Source organism: Columba livia, chromosome 4, assembly GCF_036013475.1.
Source record: "Columba livia isolate bColLiv1 breed racing homer chromosome 4, bColLiv1.pat.W.v2, whole genome shotgun sequence".
Taxonomy (NCBI): domain Eukaryota; kingdom Metazoa; phylum Chordata; class Aves; order Columbiformes; family Columbidae; genus Columba; species Columba livia.
In genome coordinates this window covers 2,988,011-3,004,540 of record NC_088605.1, presented here as the reverse complement: position 1 = coordinate 3,004,540, position 16,530 = coordinate 2,988,011, and the positions used below count along the sequence as shown (strand labels likewise).

Here is a 16,530-nt window from a genome sequence, read left to right as displayed (position 1 = left end):
TATAAGAGCAGTGCAAGTGTCCACATGGGTCGGACACACCCTAAATACCTGGAGATACACCCACAGACCTCAAATCATACAACATATCTATATAACATTCATACATCAGTAAAGAAGAAACAGATTGAGGTGATGAGCTAATTGATGCTTTGTATTTTTGGCTCAGTGCCACAACGTTGGGTTTTTGGGATGGCGAGGAGTTAAGCAGTAGAGTTACTTTCATCTGTAACAACAAAAGTTCTCCAGAACACACCACAAATATCCTGATATTCAAGACAAACTTTGGACAAGCAGTGCTGGGAAAGAGATTCAAGGACATCCCTCCACAAAGGATGAAGGGTACCGAAAGCAATACCTGTTCTCCGGTGCATTTGTGAGCGATGCCACGATGTTCTGCTCTATGAAGAAGAGCATGGACAGAAGGAACCCCAGCCCCATGGCGCTCATCACCGACCCGATGGACAGGGACTGGACTGGGGCCAGCATGAACAAGCTCTCAGATGTGTTGTAGTTAAATTTCGACACTGGAAAGATGAGGAGAATGAATTTAGGAGGCACCTTCATGTCCAGCTATCACATAGACTCAACGTTTCATGCACACCACAAACTATGGGGAAGCAACATGCCAGGCGTGATGCTCTGGCATGTGGGAGCCAGAAGGCCATAGAAGATGGGCTCATCTGGCTGGTTTAGTTTATTTTGTTTTCCTCCATCCCCTTAGAACTTGGCTGCCATCCTGATTTGACAGATTACTGCTCATTCTAGCAGGACATTACATATATTTAAGCAAAACAAAAGAGGGAAACTTGTTTTCCCACAGATGCGAGGCATTTTTAGATTAGAAAACCTTATTTCTAACTAGCAGCATACTCCTGCTCAGTTAATCAGCTGTCAGAGGCATTTAAAAACTTCCTCACATCCAACAAGCTGTGCAAGGCATTTTAGTCTAAAATGCCCCTACTTTCCTGCCATTGGAAGAAATCCACGACTAGGGATAAATCACACATGGCCACACATTATACAATCCAACTGGATGGAATGGCCATCACAGAAAAAAAAAAAAAGCCATTTCTTATTTGTTTCCATACATTTCCTCGCCATCACCTACTCACGTCACCACAGGACAATGCAATTCCTGTCCCCATTAACGCTTCCTGATATGGAAAAGTTGATCTATTTGGCCAATGAATGGTGCCTCATTTTTAGATTTCTTTGTGTGACTTAAACTGCCCAGATGCTCTGCACCATTTCACCTAAATGAGGAAAACGTAAGCTGGAGACAAAGAGGACAGGCTGGGATCATCATCTCTATGTCTGCATGGCTGGCAACAACCCTTCCTGCCTGTTAATTACTCTGCCCTTTGTTCTTTGCTAGAAATTGTGGCTCCCCTTATTGTAAGAGATATATACTTTAAATTACATTGAAATGAAAAACACACTGGAATAATCCGTCTAGAGAAAAAACTTCACTCAGACTTATTTGATCAGGGTTTTCCATGAATTCAATCTAACATTGAGGAAATCTGAGCTCTTGGTGTGGTGGGACGTACACATAGTATTTGTGAAATTATACAGAACTTGGCTATTTTTTAAGCAAAATCTTCCTTGGATTTAATTTGTTTTTAATCCACTAAATATTCCAGAGAATAAAAAATTAACTTACTTTCGATTTCCTTGAAGATATAGGAACCCACAACAGAGAAAGTCAGAACTGAAATCGGTAAGGCACAGTCAGACAGAATTTCACGTACTCTTGCATGCAAATATGGGCTGCAATTTAAAGACAGAAAATCCCCATCAGCACCACACTGCAGGGACAACAGCTCAATCCAGATTGCATTAATGCTTTAACAAGTGAAAACTCAGTCCAATCTTGCATTTCTAAACAGATACTTGGAGTGTAGAATTGGTCTTTAATTCAGCCCTAAATCCTCTGGAATCCTTTGAAAGTTGATAAATGCATAAGCAAAACCCATGAAGAAACAAACTAAGATGCAAGCTAGAAAAACATCCTCCAAGCACCAATTTGTGTCTTATTTCCACTTTAGTTTGATTGCTTATGAGGAGTTCTAAGGGCAATGGGAGTAAAATCCAAAATAGGGCTGGGCATTTGACTCCCAAGAGCACAGCAAAGGTCAGTTCCCCTTAGACCTTCCAGCACCCACCGGGGATATTGCCCACCAAGATGGTTCAATGCCTGTTTGGGGAAGAGTTACATGAGTTCCAACACAAACGATATGGTTCACCCAAAGCTTTTTAAAAAGTCACTTGAGATGCCAAAACAAATACAGAAGGGCAACGTCCAGTGACCGAACGTTTTGTTCTGCTGCTCACATTTTCCAGGTGGCCAGCCAAGTTCATCTCTGGCTTTGGTTTCCACTGTCACTAATGGAAGAGTTCCACCTGATTTTACTAGGTTACAAAACTAAGATCTGAACCGTTAGCCATTCCTCACAGGTAACACGAAATAACCAGTAGTCTGAGCTCTAAGACTGAAGTAACTCACCTTTTCTTAAACTGATAGAGCGTATGGCCAAGCCAAAGGGTACCCAACATCAACATGAGACTAAGGACGGCAGTTTCACGTCCATAATGCACATCATGCGTGCCTGTTTGATTCTCTAGGGATATGGATCTGCTCACTGATGAATTCATCAAGAAGGTGGTATTGATGCCGAGGCTTGGAATAGCATCAGTTCGTGCTTTTTCCAAGTAACTGTCTCCTGTGCGCCCATGGCAGTAATATTTCTTAAAAACTGTACAAACAACCAACAGGCAAGCATTAGGATAGGTTTGTGACAATCAAAGCAAGCAATATAAAGTACTTCTTTCTTGCTTGATCATGCAGTATTAACATTACGCTTCAGCAGGTTTATAGTTCTACCCCTCAAAGCAGTGAACAGAAACCAGGAGAGCTGCTTCTCTTATAAAGCCAGCACTTTGCAAATTCTATTTTTTACTTATTTTAACAGGTCAAAATTAAATTCATCTAAAGCAACAACGATTGAAGGACTTCCAGTGCCAATTATTTACATTATTTTGTTCCTAACACTGGAATCGCTACTCTTAAATAAATTATATATTAAAAATATGTATAACGATATAAACCTACTTTGATCAGCCTGGTAAACAAATTCCATCAGGAACTCTGATAAAATTAAGAGCAGCCAGGCTGCACAGATCCTTAAGCGGACTATAAAACGTACAGTAATTACTTTCCCTCCAAGGCTGGTCCATATTTTAAAGGTGTTTTGATATGCAAAACCTGGCAGAAGATTTAAATGTACACTGCAAATGAAAATACAGTTACAAGAGCACGTGCAGTAAACCTGTACAAGTGAAACACCCAGTAATGCCTCTGGAACTGTCCATAAGTGTATTAGGTTCACTAAGAGGCATTTACATAAGTAATTAACAGCTGTAAATACACCCTTGATAATTTAGACAGTTGTGTTCCCATTTCTGTGGCACTAGCTGGCTCCAAGCTTATCTACATGTTCGGATGATTTTTGCATCTTTTGGGAACAAGAGCCTGAGGTGACACAAGGAGAAAGTAAAACCAGAAGATGGATGTTGGGCTTTGCAGCCTTGATGCTCCCAAATTTCACTATCAGATAGCAGCACCGCTCACCCCATAGCCATGGGGAGGTACAGGAGGATGAAGCCACCTCCAAGCTTTGCAGTCTCTGCCTTTCTTTGCTTTAGTCCAAAATATCCCTTCAAACTTTGCATTGGGAAACTTGAAGAGTTTAGCGTAAGACCATCATCTTCAGGTGAAAATGCAATAAAATAATAATCACCAAATAATAATCAAGTTTCTGAAAACCCCCAGCACCTCAGCTTTTCCACCTCCAACAGGGAAAGCAGGCAAACTGTGATTCTAAATATTCAAAACCGAGCAAAACTAAACATTCTTGCAAAACAGAATTGGTATTTGCAATCACCCTGGATTTGGCCAAAGCACAGTTTGTGTTACTGCTGCTTTGGAGCTCACCCCAGTGTAAAACACCCCACGTTTTGTCATTTTAGCAGGGGTAATAACCCTTCTTGTACCACCTTTGTGTTTTAATGGAAGTCTAGGCATTGGACAAGTGGATGGGCTAAACAGGGCACAAAGGTCACAAGAGAAAAGATCGGTTATTTCACATTCAGTACTTCAGTATATAAATTTAAAGATCATAGTTTACAGCTACAGGTTTAACCTTTCATTTGCTCTCAGCAGCAGCCAGAAATGAGGAGAGCATCGTGCTTTTAAAGCACGAGAAAGGTTCCTGAAGCAAGGAGCAATCTCACTATGACCTCCATTAGCATGGTGTATTTCTGCATCACGCTCTACGGAAGAGGCTCTGCTCTCATTTCCTCCCTCCGTCCTCACAGCTGCATCCAGCCCAGGCAGGACACCCACACCTGCTCTGCAAACAGGTAAACTGAGGCACAGAGCACTGCCGTGACCCGCACAACAGCACAGAACGGGTTGTTGGAGGATTTGTGCTTTCCGGTTTTGAACATTTAAAGGACACTTTTGTCACAACACAAATGATTACGGCAGTATTTCCTGAGGATTAGCAGCTGGCCATGGCTAAGAGCCTGTTCACCATCTCAGCTGACCCTATGTGTTACCATGTCCTAGAGACACGCACCATTACTGAGCATATGATAAACCAACAGCACAGCAACTATGCAGAACGCAATCGCATGCCTCTGTATTTAGATTTGAACTTGAATAAGAAACAAATTAATTTTTGGGTCGGGTCATGGGGATTTTCTCAATTTTCCCACACTTGGCTACACTGCAATAATACATTTATGGCCCAGCACATCTTTGGTGTCCTGTGTTCTATATTCTACGTACACTACCTCTCAGGCTGCAATTCAGTTTGCACCCACCTCCAAACCAGGTAGGATTGCTCCACTCTGTCCTAGATGTAGGAAAATAAACTTGGACTTCAGTCTTTTCTTTAAATTAAAGCAATGAGAACGTGCCAAGACAACTACCTTCATCCTGCACCACACACTTGCTGTAAAGTATTAAGATTACTACAAGTTTTGTGTTCGTTTTTATAACAGATCTAAGTGACTCCTGTTGCCCACATTCAGACAGAGCAGCAAAGCAGGTGGTGCCCTTGCTGCTACGGAGCTGGTCTCAAACCCAGGGTGCGCTCAAGTTCCCTCCAACAACATTAACTTGCTTTGTTTGCTTCGGCCGGTTCAGCGCCGCTTCCTGCAGAGTGCAGATGTCAAGATCAAACAAACACAGCTTCGGTGGCTGGGCCACACGGCAAAAACAAAGTGTCACCGGGATGGCGTGAACGCACATGGCTTGATTCCTCTGTACAGGATCGCATCCTCCCCCTCCTCCTTTCCTGCACATCTATGAGTGGCTTGCAAATAAAGATCAAGGCTAGGAACAGAATGAGGAAAACACATCTGGGCAAGAGCAGCATGTCCACTGGCACTCAGGAAGCCACAAAGTCCCTGTGAGCTGGCTCACTGTCACCAGGACATATCTAACAGCCTGCTACCAGCTTTCTTTTCCTACTTCACAGTATCACAGTATGTTTGGGATTGGAAGGGACCTCAAAAGATCATCTAGTCCAATCCCCCTGCTGGAGCAGGAACGCCCAGGTGAGGTCACACAGGAACATGTCCAGGCGGGTTTTGAATGTCTGCAGAGAAGGAGACTCCACAACTTAACTTACTTAACTTACTTAACTACTCAACTGAAGTTCTGATGAGGAAATGGCAGCTGCAACCATCACCTCCTGCTACCAAACCGGAGCAGGAGAAGATGAGCACGTGGCTGTGAGCTGCACTGGTGCCATGTGTTTAACTATGAGGGTTAAAGATGAATTCTGTGCCTGCCAGCATCAGTGCCCTTCTGCATTTGGGAACGTGTCTGATTTGATGTCCCACCTCCTGTTGCACTGAAGACTCCAGATGCAGCTCAAGCCAACATGAGCTGGCAAATAAGTGAAGTGCTGGTTTGATTTTATTGTTCCTGTAAGCTCAGCCCTTCCCAAGTACAAGGGAGAATTACACTAATTATACTAATTAACTTCCATGATCCTCTCCCCATCCCCACTACAATACTCTGAGGTATTACTCGCGTGTTCCTGGAATTCTGGCAGCTGAGACCAATGGGTGGTTTCTGCAGCTTTAACCCACACCCAACCCCCTGCTATGGGAAATCATCTACTATGTAAGCACTGAATATTTGCATTTGCTAATTTTTACAGAGTAGTTTAATATTTTGTTGAAGAACACCGAGTGCCACAGGGAGACTGTCCCACACCTCCAGAACAGGGCACGAGCAGCACACTAAGCAAAGCTCACAACTACATATTGAGCAAGGAGGAAGCAAAGCATCCCAGAACACCTTCTCTTTCAACAAGCTCTGTCTAAAGCAGGATACTTGAAAGATGCAGGTGTCATGCAAAGGAAAAAACCCTTCGATTGCACCAAAGTACACACCCAAGGAGCCAAATCAAAGATTCCCAATGAAGCAAGGAAGAATCTCGCTTCAAATTGCTTTGCGGTGTCAAACCTGCTCTTTGAAGGTGTTTTCTGTGCATGCAAAGATACCATAATGAGCCAGGCCTGAGAATCTTGAAAACATGGGACGTGCTCAGTGTGCTGAGTGATGTCCTGAAGGATTTCAAAGGACAACCCAGATTTGGGGCTGTTGGACAATTGGTCATAACAAACAAGGAGTGCAGACTTGGCCAACTCCTCACCAGGATAACAGAAAGATTGCCATTCACATGGCATTTTCTGCTAACATTTTTACAAATACCTCCCACCAATCCTGATCAGGAGGAATAGAAGTGCCAGAGAAATTGGTTAAACCCTAAGGCTGCTCATGGATACCCACCTAGAGCTTAACCCAGAAATAGGGACCAAGTGGTTGGAAAGGGCAGAATAGCTTTAGGAGCACACTGGAAGGGTCTCAGTGCTCACATAAAAATGGACAACCTCAACACACCTTTCACCTCCCTTCCATGTAGTTTTAATCATGTAGCAAGGAAAGAGGTCTACATGCACTGCATTTAAATTGGATATTTTTTGCCAAGACCATTCAAGAAGAGATTGGTATCAGGAAAAGGCTTTCACAGCACCGTTATTATGGTTTCTCCATTTGGTAAAAGTTAAGATACTAATCCTATCTCAACTACCTGAAATTAGAACGGATAGAGATTCTACACATCCAGGCAAACTGCTGACAAAGGGCTGCTTCAGTCTCACACAGGTTTTTTCCTGAAGACCATGAATGAACACAGAACAAGCAAACATCATGCGTATTTACAGCCTTATACTTCCCTTTGACAAGGAAGCGGCACTGAAAAACACTGTTGCAAGACTTACCTTTAATAATGCCTTTGATAGCATCAAGCACAAAGGTGATGGATATAAAAAGTGCAATTATTTCTTCTGTCGACCTGTGGAAAAACCCCAGGAATTGAAACAGCCATTAGCAGTGTCTGCATTCAACTCCATTATTCAAAGGAAAATCAGCATATTCATGCATTTACATGAAAATATACCAATTTTAGTTAGACTTCAACTCAGGAAACAAAATCTAGTGAATCTTTAAAAGCTTCTTTCAAGCTGGAACAATAAGCTGAAATGATACTAGCCTCATCACACAAAATACATTTTACAGCAAGTTTGCAATTAAGGAGCTTGTGGAATGTATAATTTTTCCATTTGCTGAATAATCAGATCAAAATATGACTTCTTGAAAATAGCTACCTTTTAAAGAGCTTCATCAGAAGACTGAAATTAAAGAGGGAGTACATCACAAGGAAAAAGCTGTTCCACAGGCCAGTCCAGGCGTAGAAAGCATTGAAATCCAAGTTGTAGTCATCACAGATACCTCGGATGACTGCAAAAAAATGAAGCATTCGCACATCAGATTAAATGTTGTTGCCACTCTGTGATTCCCCTCTGCTTGGTGGCAAAATGAACCCATTTCAAGACTTCACTTCAAGGCAGTTACAGCAGAGAGCATCAAAACCCTTTTCTTACGCTCCCCTATGACCACTGGTGGCCCAAATCATTCTCCCTGCCCTTTTCTCCACTAGAAACAAAGAAGCACTTGGAAGACTTTCTCCCAACACATCTCAAAGCATCTTTCCCAGGGATCAAGGCCACAAAAACCAGCCCTTGGAATTTGCTCTCGCTAATGGTTCGCAATGCTGTTGAGCAAGGGATCTCGTACATGGTTTTATATCATATTTACTCAGTCAAATTGTGGGTAAAACCTCATGTCTTAAAACCTTTCAAGCTAGTCATAGCTCATCTGATTGTTCCTGTAGATACTGAGTTTGTTCCTCTACACCTCTGGCTCAGCGATATGAGCTTGCAGCCACAACTGGGAAGCCAGTGATCACACCTTCAACAGTTAAAAATACCCCAGCAACAGCACCAAAAACCAACCAAAAAGGCCACCAACAAAACAAAGGCAATAAACTTTGTCTCAGGTTCTTATTCTCAAATGGGTTAACTGTCACCACATGGGGAAACCATAAGACAAAAACAGATTTCCTCCTTTGAGCAGAAATAATCGTTATTCTCACCAAGTGGTTTTTTTAATGCAAAATGATTCCTTTGTAAACGAGCTTTAACCAAACCTGAGTCAAATTCCTCCCCTTTCCCTCAGCACCATAAGCAACCCTTTAGTATTGATTTATTAAACCAGTGCAACTGAAACTGTAACAGGGTCACAAGGTTCTCATACAAAGTCGCATTTCACAGATTGCGATCGCATCGGTTCCACTTGTGTGCAAGTTTAATGACTTACCATTAATGTAGAGCGCTAAAGGAGCTGTGGTAAGGAGTACAACTAGAGGCTGCCCTGAGAAGAGTGCGTACAGCAGCCCTCCAATGCTCTGCCCGATGATTGTCTTCTTCACATCTACGGGTGATTAGGAAGAATAGAAGCAAACAGAGTTTTTAACCAAAATCTCCCCAACCAAGGAGAACTCACAGGGCATATGAACCAACTGCTAATGAACAAGAGCAATACTTAAGATGGTATAGAGGTAAGACACTGAGAAATCAAGGAGCAACCCTTTGCCAGCAACTTGTCCCAGTAATTTAGGATGCTATCACATTTCTAGATGTTCAACTATGAAACTTAGGAGTGGGGGGTTTGTTTGGTTTGGGTTAGGTTTATTTATTTGAAACAGGTATAAAAACCTGACCAGTTTCCGTGGAAGCCTTTAGGACAAGATTTCAGCTGAGACCCCTGTGAACTGTAATAGCAGTATGAACTGCTTCAAAGGCTACAACGGGGACAGAAGAAAGTACCATACACTACACCAGTGGTTTGGATACGGGTAATCAAATTCAGATTAAAAAGAAAACACAGTAGCTTGTACTAGGAAAAACATATGGATAGTTGTAAAGTGAGCATCATGTAAAAATACGGTAGCATTTATCTGTATCAGTCCAAGTCAGATAATACTATCTAAACTAGTGCTCTATTTTTCTTGTCTTCTGAGGAAAATATCATGAATTTAAGTTAAAAAAAATCTTTCAGTAGCATCCCGTTCATCAAATAAAAACTATCAAGACTTCCTGTGACAAGAGCTACTCAGTTCAAATACATGGAATCTTAAAACAGATGCACAAAACTGGTAAACTTACCAATAACTCCTCGGGTATTTTCATCATTGAGTGACCCAAATGCAATGGATGGAAGGAGACAGGCAAAATACAGAAAGATCATAGTCGTGATGTACTTCCCTATAGCTTTGTTGTTTCCAATAATACCTAGTGTAAACCACAACAAAAATCACATTATTACTGCCCATTTGCAAAGCATTTAAACCCTCCTTGCATCAGCCATGTGTCTTTAGTTCTTTTAATGCTGAAAGGCAGAAGTAGAAATTCAGTCCACACTTCAGTCTTAAATGTATATATAGGTCTTTAATGTTTGCTTTTGCACAACCGTGCTCTTTTGTTCATCTGGGACCAACATGCCACTGCATTTCTGCCATCATCAAAACAGGAAAGACTGGAAGCCTTTGGTTCAGCTTTGCCAGCCCCAAAAATTCAGAAGAGAATCAAAGAAGAAAATCTAAGTTTAGGGCTTATAAGCCTCCCACTCCCTGTGTTTTTAATACCAACATAGTAGGTGTTCTGGACTATGCCCCTAATGAGCTTCATGACGAACACTCATCTTCTCAACTCATGATGCCTTGGGCAGGAAAACTTGAACAATTTCATTTTTCCCTAGGCAGAAATCTGAGGTTATAGGCTTGAATCAATAATATGCAACGCTGAGCCAATTAGCGCCAGCAGACTTAGAAAAACAAATAGCACAAGAGGTCAGGAATGCGTACATTAAGAGTTTTGCTTCAAAAAAAAGCCCTTCTGAAAGAATGGCTTCTTTCTTTTCCATCCACTCACCCCCTCTCGTCTCCGTCGGAAAAAACACAGCGGGCCAAAACAAAAGCAGCCAGAAAATAGAATTAAAGTGTCATAATATGAATTTAAGGGCCACTGAAGTAGCTTCCCTTTCCTGTTTTCAGCCTGATGTCCATCCCCAGTGAGCTCAGATCACACCAGACAAAGGATGAGAGTTGACAACAGCTGATATTGCTCGAGGAAAGCGTAAGTTATTCCCCCTCTGAGAGGACACACCAGAGAGGGCCTTTTCAAACACCTCGAAACAGCCTTCAACCTGTGTCACCACCTTTGATAACTCTCCTGTTGCAAGACACTTGGACAAGCATGGAATCATCCAATTCTCCCTTCTGGAAGCCTCCTGAGCAGTAAAATCCAATGCAGACATCATGCCTTAATGTCCCAAACATCCATCTAAGCCTCTGGTGGCATCAGTGTCTTGCTGGGGGAGCTACAAGCCCATGAGTTGAATCTGAGAAGGGAGGGCTTTGCATTAGAGACTACTGGGGAAACATTGAGAAAATCAGGACATTGCTACAATTGCTCGATGACTTTGAGACCTTATCTAACATCTGTTTTCTGCATCATTTGTAGTGCAGAGATAAGGACAAAAGGAGAATGCAAAAACCAAAAAAATCAAAGATGGTGTGTAATGAACAGGCATGAGCAAAGGACACCTTGTGATGGTTCCTATTCACAGATACGAGAGGAGCAGACAAATACGACTTCTGATGGTCAGCATCCTCAACATTTAAAGGGCAGGGGCTAAAAATTGACAGCAGATATCTCAAGCATGCAAAAACGAGCCCAACCTTCCAGGAGTTGGAGGACCAGCTGTTTCGAGGCAGATTCCTTTCAATTTACTGTGAACATTCAGAAACCACAGACCACATTCCCAACCGCTCTTGGCAACCAAAGGGCCTAAAATTTACTTCTCGTGGATGAAGCTTCTTCATGTGATCTGGAGTCCAAGAGCTGTGGGCTCCTACCTCACACTCCCCAAGTGTCCAAGTCCTTTAGAGAAAAGGACAGACTTGGCAGCTCAAACAGCGGAACAAGCGGTAGTTTTATTAGTAGACAGTCACGTCCTTGTTCAGAGGAATCTGCGTTGCTCCAGAATAGCGTTTTTTGGACAAAGGAGTCTTTCCAACATGAAAGGTCAGAGGCAACAATGCCTGAAAGCTTTGAAATCGTTCATAAAGTGACAAGCAACCAGAATCAGAGAAGCAAATAGTATTAAACAAAAAAGCTCATCTGCTGAGCAGACAAAACTACATAAGTGATGAAGTGCTTTCTAGAAAACTTTCAGTTTGACAAACCATCAGAAGGAAGGAAGAAGCCTTGAAGAATATCACAAAAGCTCATGGATGGCTTTTAGTTTCAGCTCCAACACTTGTAAAGCAAGTCCTTGATGATCATGGAGGCCCTTGTGCCACATCACATCTGGGTCCAAGACTTTAGGTACAAAGCCAGACTTTACTCAGTCCATCATCAGCCAAACAAGATGCAAGGAACAAATAATCCTTTCTGGTGGGCAGCAAAATTCACTTTGTAATTGAGACAATAACCACAGCAGATTAAACATACCTTTCCACAAACATGATTAATCATGCTTTAATTGCTCAAATTATGAGCAAATCCTGCCTCCCCGTACAAATTCACCTGACACAAGCTCTAAAACCCCGTGCTAACCACATTTTACCTTTTGCCTTTTTAAATTCAACACCTGGTTAAATATTTTCAGGGCCTATTTGCAACCCAGGGACTGACATTATTTCATTTAAGAGAAGGTGGGCTGTGTTACGATGGCATTTCATCTGCAGAGGCTCATAAAGCCGTTGAAATGCGTGTCACTCCAACCGCACAATGTAAATTTGTCACAGAAAAATCCAACCCTCAGTCCAGCTGTGAAATTTGAGTAGCTGACTATTACAGAAGCAATCCCTTGAAATTAAGGTACATCTAGGCATTGAAACGGGAAGCAATTACGTTCGTCAACATGACAGTTCTATTTTACTTGCTTGAATTTCTGAAATGTCAGTTTTTAAAAGGCAAGTCTAGAGTTTCAGAGAAAACTGCATCATTGTTGACCTCATTTTGCTTGGTATTGTGCATCAATAAGTTTATGACCAAGAGACCTAGAGACTGGGGTAGAGCTCCTTAAGTCTAGTAATTATACATTTACTGAATCAAAACTGAGACAGGTGGACATTCTATGAAATGGATGACTATTAATGTTCTTTCCCAATTCTCTGAAATACCCAATGCAAACCAAATTTAATTACAGCACAGCGGTGTCTATTAAAACCCTGATTAAAACAGAAAAATTAAAAATCACCTTTCAATGGTAAAAACACACAGTAAGGATATGTGTTCGTAAGTTTTGAGCAATAAAAACTCAAATCATTACACACTTCTGCTAATGGTCTCAAGCTGGGCTTTCGCTTATGTAAGTAGCTGCTGGACTCTGCCCAGTCTTCTGAAGATGAACAGAGGATGAATCTTCCCTAAAGTCCTGTGAAGAGTAAATCTCAGTGCAAGTGAGACCAAGAACGTAGCTGGAAAAGGAAATCCGCTCTGATTTTGGAGCAGAGAAGCCACACAGATGCTCAGACCAGGGGAGTATGAAGAAGAAAATCAAGGCTCAGACCAGGGGAGTATGAAGAAAGAAATCAAGGGTTCAGAGCTTTCCCGTTTCTTGGTTCTTTCAGCCCATTTCCCATGAAGTGCTCATCTCTTGGAAGGAAACACCCGCAGGCAAAATAAGATGCTTTTATGTGTCTTTAATGCATTCCCATCCACCACTGACACAAAGAAACTTCAAAAGCATTGTAGATGTGAACTCAGGTCATGATGCCCCAAAGGATCCAACAAATCAGTCTTCAAATTGAACTTTTACACCTGGGTGATATTTAGGAATAAAGGGCTGCAGAATGATGCAGGAGATACTCCATTGATGAACATGCAGCAGCAAAGGCACTAAAGAGAAGGGAAAAGCCTATCTGCGTCTCCTTCAATTCTTCCTCCTCCCTCAAGAATGCAATTCTGCCAAACAAGGTGTCCAGCACAGCCAGGTGGTAGAGTTGATGATTTGGCACATGCCACAGCCAATCCACAGTCAACATTTCAGGTTTAATCTCTGTTCTACCTTAGACAACCAGCAACACAGAACTTCCCTTTCGAATCCCATTTTTCCAGTGGCTTCAAGCTTTCCTTCTAAGCACATCTGCATTACTGGGAGCTTTGGGGATCTTCCTCCTGCAAACCATCATCACCAAATGCCAAAGATGTTGTCAGCAGATGTGCACATCTGTCAGAAGCTGGTTATGGATCCTCTGCAGGACCAAGGACAGGGAGGAAAATCCACATCTCCAGCTGAACTATCCACCCACCACAGCCACAAGCCAAGCACACATGTTCAGGAAAACAGGGAGAAGCAGAATAAATCTCAGCCTTCTTATCTCCCATTCACCCTTCCTCCCCAAGAGGTGAAGAGACACAGCAGAACACAGCAAAGCTCACCATAAAAGTCACAGACACCTCAACTTCCCCTGCTGAGCACTCCAGGCACTACATTCATAAGTGTTTCTTTCTCTGTGTTGTACCAAAAAATACACACTAAAGAATGAGGGTAGAAAATTCAAGGGATTTCAGGATAAAACTTGCAGCTGAGCCCAGGCAGAATTCCCTCCTTCGTTCCAACCAGCCTCAACAACAAAATATTCAGGAAGCTCCTATGGTTCAAGTGAGTCTTAAATAGCAATAATATTGATACACATATTTTGAGGCTACTTGACAAGATCAGGATGAAGTTCTGCACAAACTTGTTTTAAAAAGAAGGCAGAGCCCCATAAACAAAGTTTGTCATCATTAAGAGGAGACTACATGCCGAATTGCGTTAATCCTAACTTAAAGGGAAAATTACAGGTGCTCTTAGGCTCAGCATAATTCACTTGTTCATCTTGAGATGCTCCTGCTGGAAGACACCTATTACGAGTCATCCATATCACCAAAGTCCTGGACTAAATGTTCAGAAAATCCTTCCTTGATCCTCGTATGTTCAGTGAGATGTGCAAGATTCCACAATCTTACGCAGACCTAAAGCTGACAAATTCCTAATCTGGTGGAAAAGAAGAAAAAGCAAAGAACAATGACTTCTTTCTTTCCTCTCCAAAATCATGATGGTTAAGGATAACTTAATGGGAAGCTTTGTGCAGCGTGAAGACAAATTCCAAAGTCCAACTGACAAAATATTTGCTGGCCCTACAAAAGCCTTGCTATTTATCACTTTGCCCTTAATCAGTTTATCTGTCTAAACCAAATCCTCAGGATGCTCCTCAGATTGAGGATTTGGAGGCTCCAACCACTCAAAAAAATAAGAAATAAAAAGAGAGAGGCATCTTTGTAACTCAGAGCTCTCTGATGATGCACGTGTGGTTGTGTGGGGTGCAGAGCCTTGGATAGCCCAAATCCCCAATGCTCTGGTACACTGCTGCTTTGAAATGGTCCAGGAATTTCACATTCCTGATCACCTCTGGTCTTGGTGGTTTATGGCAGATGCTTTATGCTCCATCTGGTTTTAATTCCATGCAGATCTTTAAATAATTCATCCTAATTTCTGGTTTCTGGGAAGAAATGGCACATACTAAAATATATCTAAAAAAATCCTCTTTTTCCCCCATATCCTATTTGAACCAGCACAGCTGCTCCTATGGTGAGTACTTCACATCTGAGCTGCAGTCGTTCTTGAGTTTCACTTGGCTCATTTCTGCATCTTCCACTCTCCAGAAGTTCTATAACAATGCACTGACACTTTTAAACACACACTTCATACTAAAACATACATTTTCTATCAAAATCATTTTACTTGAATATTTGTAATGCTGTATTCTCACTATGACAGTGTTCCATCATTCAGGACAGATGTAACCAAGGGAATAATTATTTTAAGCTAGTCAGTCCCAGTATCTTGTTTAGGTCAAGTCTAATCTGCCACGTACATTGGTTCATGCAAAGCTTGTGGACTTGGCTGTAGCTCTGAGCCCCATAGGCAGCATACACAGGTTAATTTGGATACATGCAGAGGCAGAAAATGGACCCAGAAATGGATTTCCAAATCTGCTGACAGCCAAAGTTGGCTACAGGACCATCGTATGATGCATTTGTGCCTGTGACCCTGCTGTGCTCAGGACATGAACAACCATATCATTCACTGCTGTGTCTCGAGATGCACATGGGTCCTCACAAGGTGCTTCTGCAGCACTTACCTTCTGAAGTGCTTCAATACCCCTTTATAATGAAAAGCTAGATTTTGACAGCCCTACAAGACAACAGGCATGGAGATGAAGTGTCGTGAACCCACTCCAGAGGTGTCCAGATAAGGAGCTTTAGTCCCCACCAGATCTAGTGCCAGAGATACACATGCCAAGAAATAATTTTTGTGTTTTATTAGACTCCTTCCTGCTACTCTGAAAATAATTTCTTATCCACCTTCCTCAGAATACCCTAAATCCCTGAAGAATATAGACTCTGTTTGAAGACAAGCAAATGCTGCCCTGGTTTCACCCCAAGCCTCCTGAAAATAGTTGCATCCCAGCAGTTATAAAGCACCTGAAGAAAGCATCTGGCATTCAACCACTCTGCCAAGCCAGCACTTCATATTATTCCCAGCAGAGTGAACACCACAAACTTCAGAACCCATCGTGGTGGGTGAAGCAGCGCCAGAAGACAAAGCTGAGTCTTTGTGGTAAGGAACCACTTGGCAGCCCCCCCAGACAGACACACAGTATCTCCTGCAGCCAACAGCCCATTGCTACGTTCCACCCTTGTGGAAACGGAGGAGAGGACACACACCTGTACCCCAGCCACACTTAATCTCAGCTTAAGCTGCTGTGGAAGGTGGTTTTGCATCAGAATACTTGTCTACAAAACAGGGCTCAGGTGCACATCTTATTTTCTTATGCCTACTCCAAGGGAAACAGCCCCCAGCAGAGGTACGGGGGGAAGGTTGGGACACTGTGGCTTGAGCAGAGGAGGATTTAGCAGCAGGAAGGTGTCTAATAAAGTCCTAAGATCCTCCGTTTTAGATCTTAATTTCATGCAAACTTATCGGGTTTGACA

General features: G+C 42.3%; 1 protein-coding gene across 10 annotated transcripts in view; it reads right to left on the bottom strand.

Moving 5' to 3' along the window:
* SLC4A11 (solute carrier family 4 member 11) overlaps window positions 1–16,530 on the bottom strand; it is a 127,348-nt gene that overhangs the window by 17,593 nt on the left and 93,225 nt on the right. For all 10 annotated transcript variants that reach the window (XM_065060203.1, XM_021292862.2, XM_065060202.1 and 7 more), the window contains 7 exons: window positions 9,649–9,774; window positions 8,801–8,914; window positions 7,750–7,882; window positions 7,363–7,436; window positions 2,507–2,756; window positions 1,664–1,770; window positions 356–524 (listed from right to left, as the gene is read on the bottom strand). In XM_065060203.1, coding sequence (XP_064916275.1) covers window positions 356–524; window positions 1,664–1,770; window positions 2,507–2,756; window positions 7,363–7,436; window positions 7,750–7,882; window positions 8,801–8,914; window positions 9,649–9,774 — 973 coding nt within the window. The remainder of the gene's footprint in view (window positions 1–355; window positions 525–1,663; window positions 1,771–2,506; window positions 2,757–7,362; window positions 7,437–7,749; window positions 7,883–8,800; window positions 8,915–9,648; window positions 9,775–16,530) is intronic.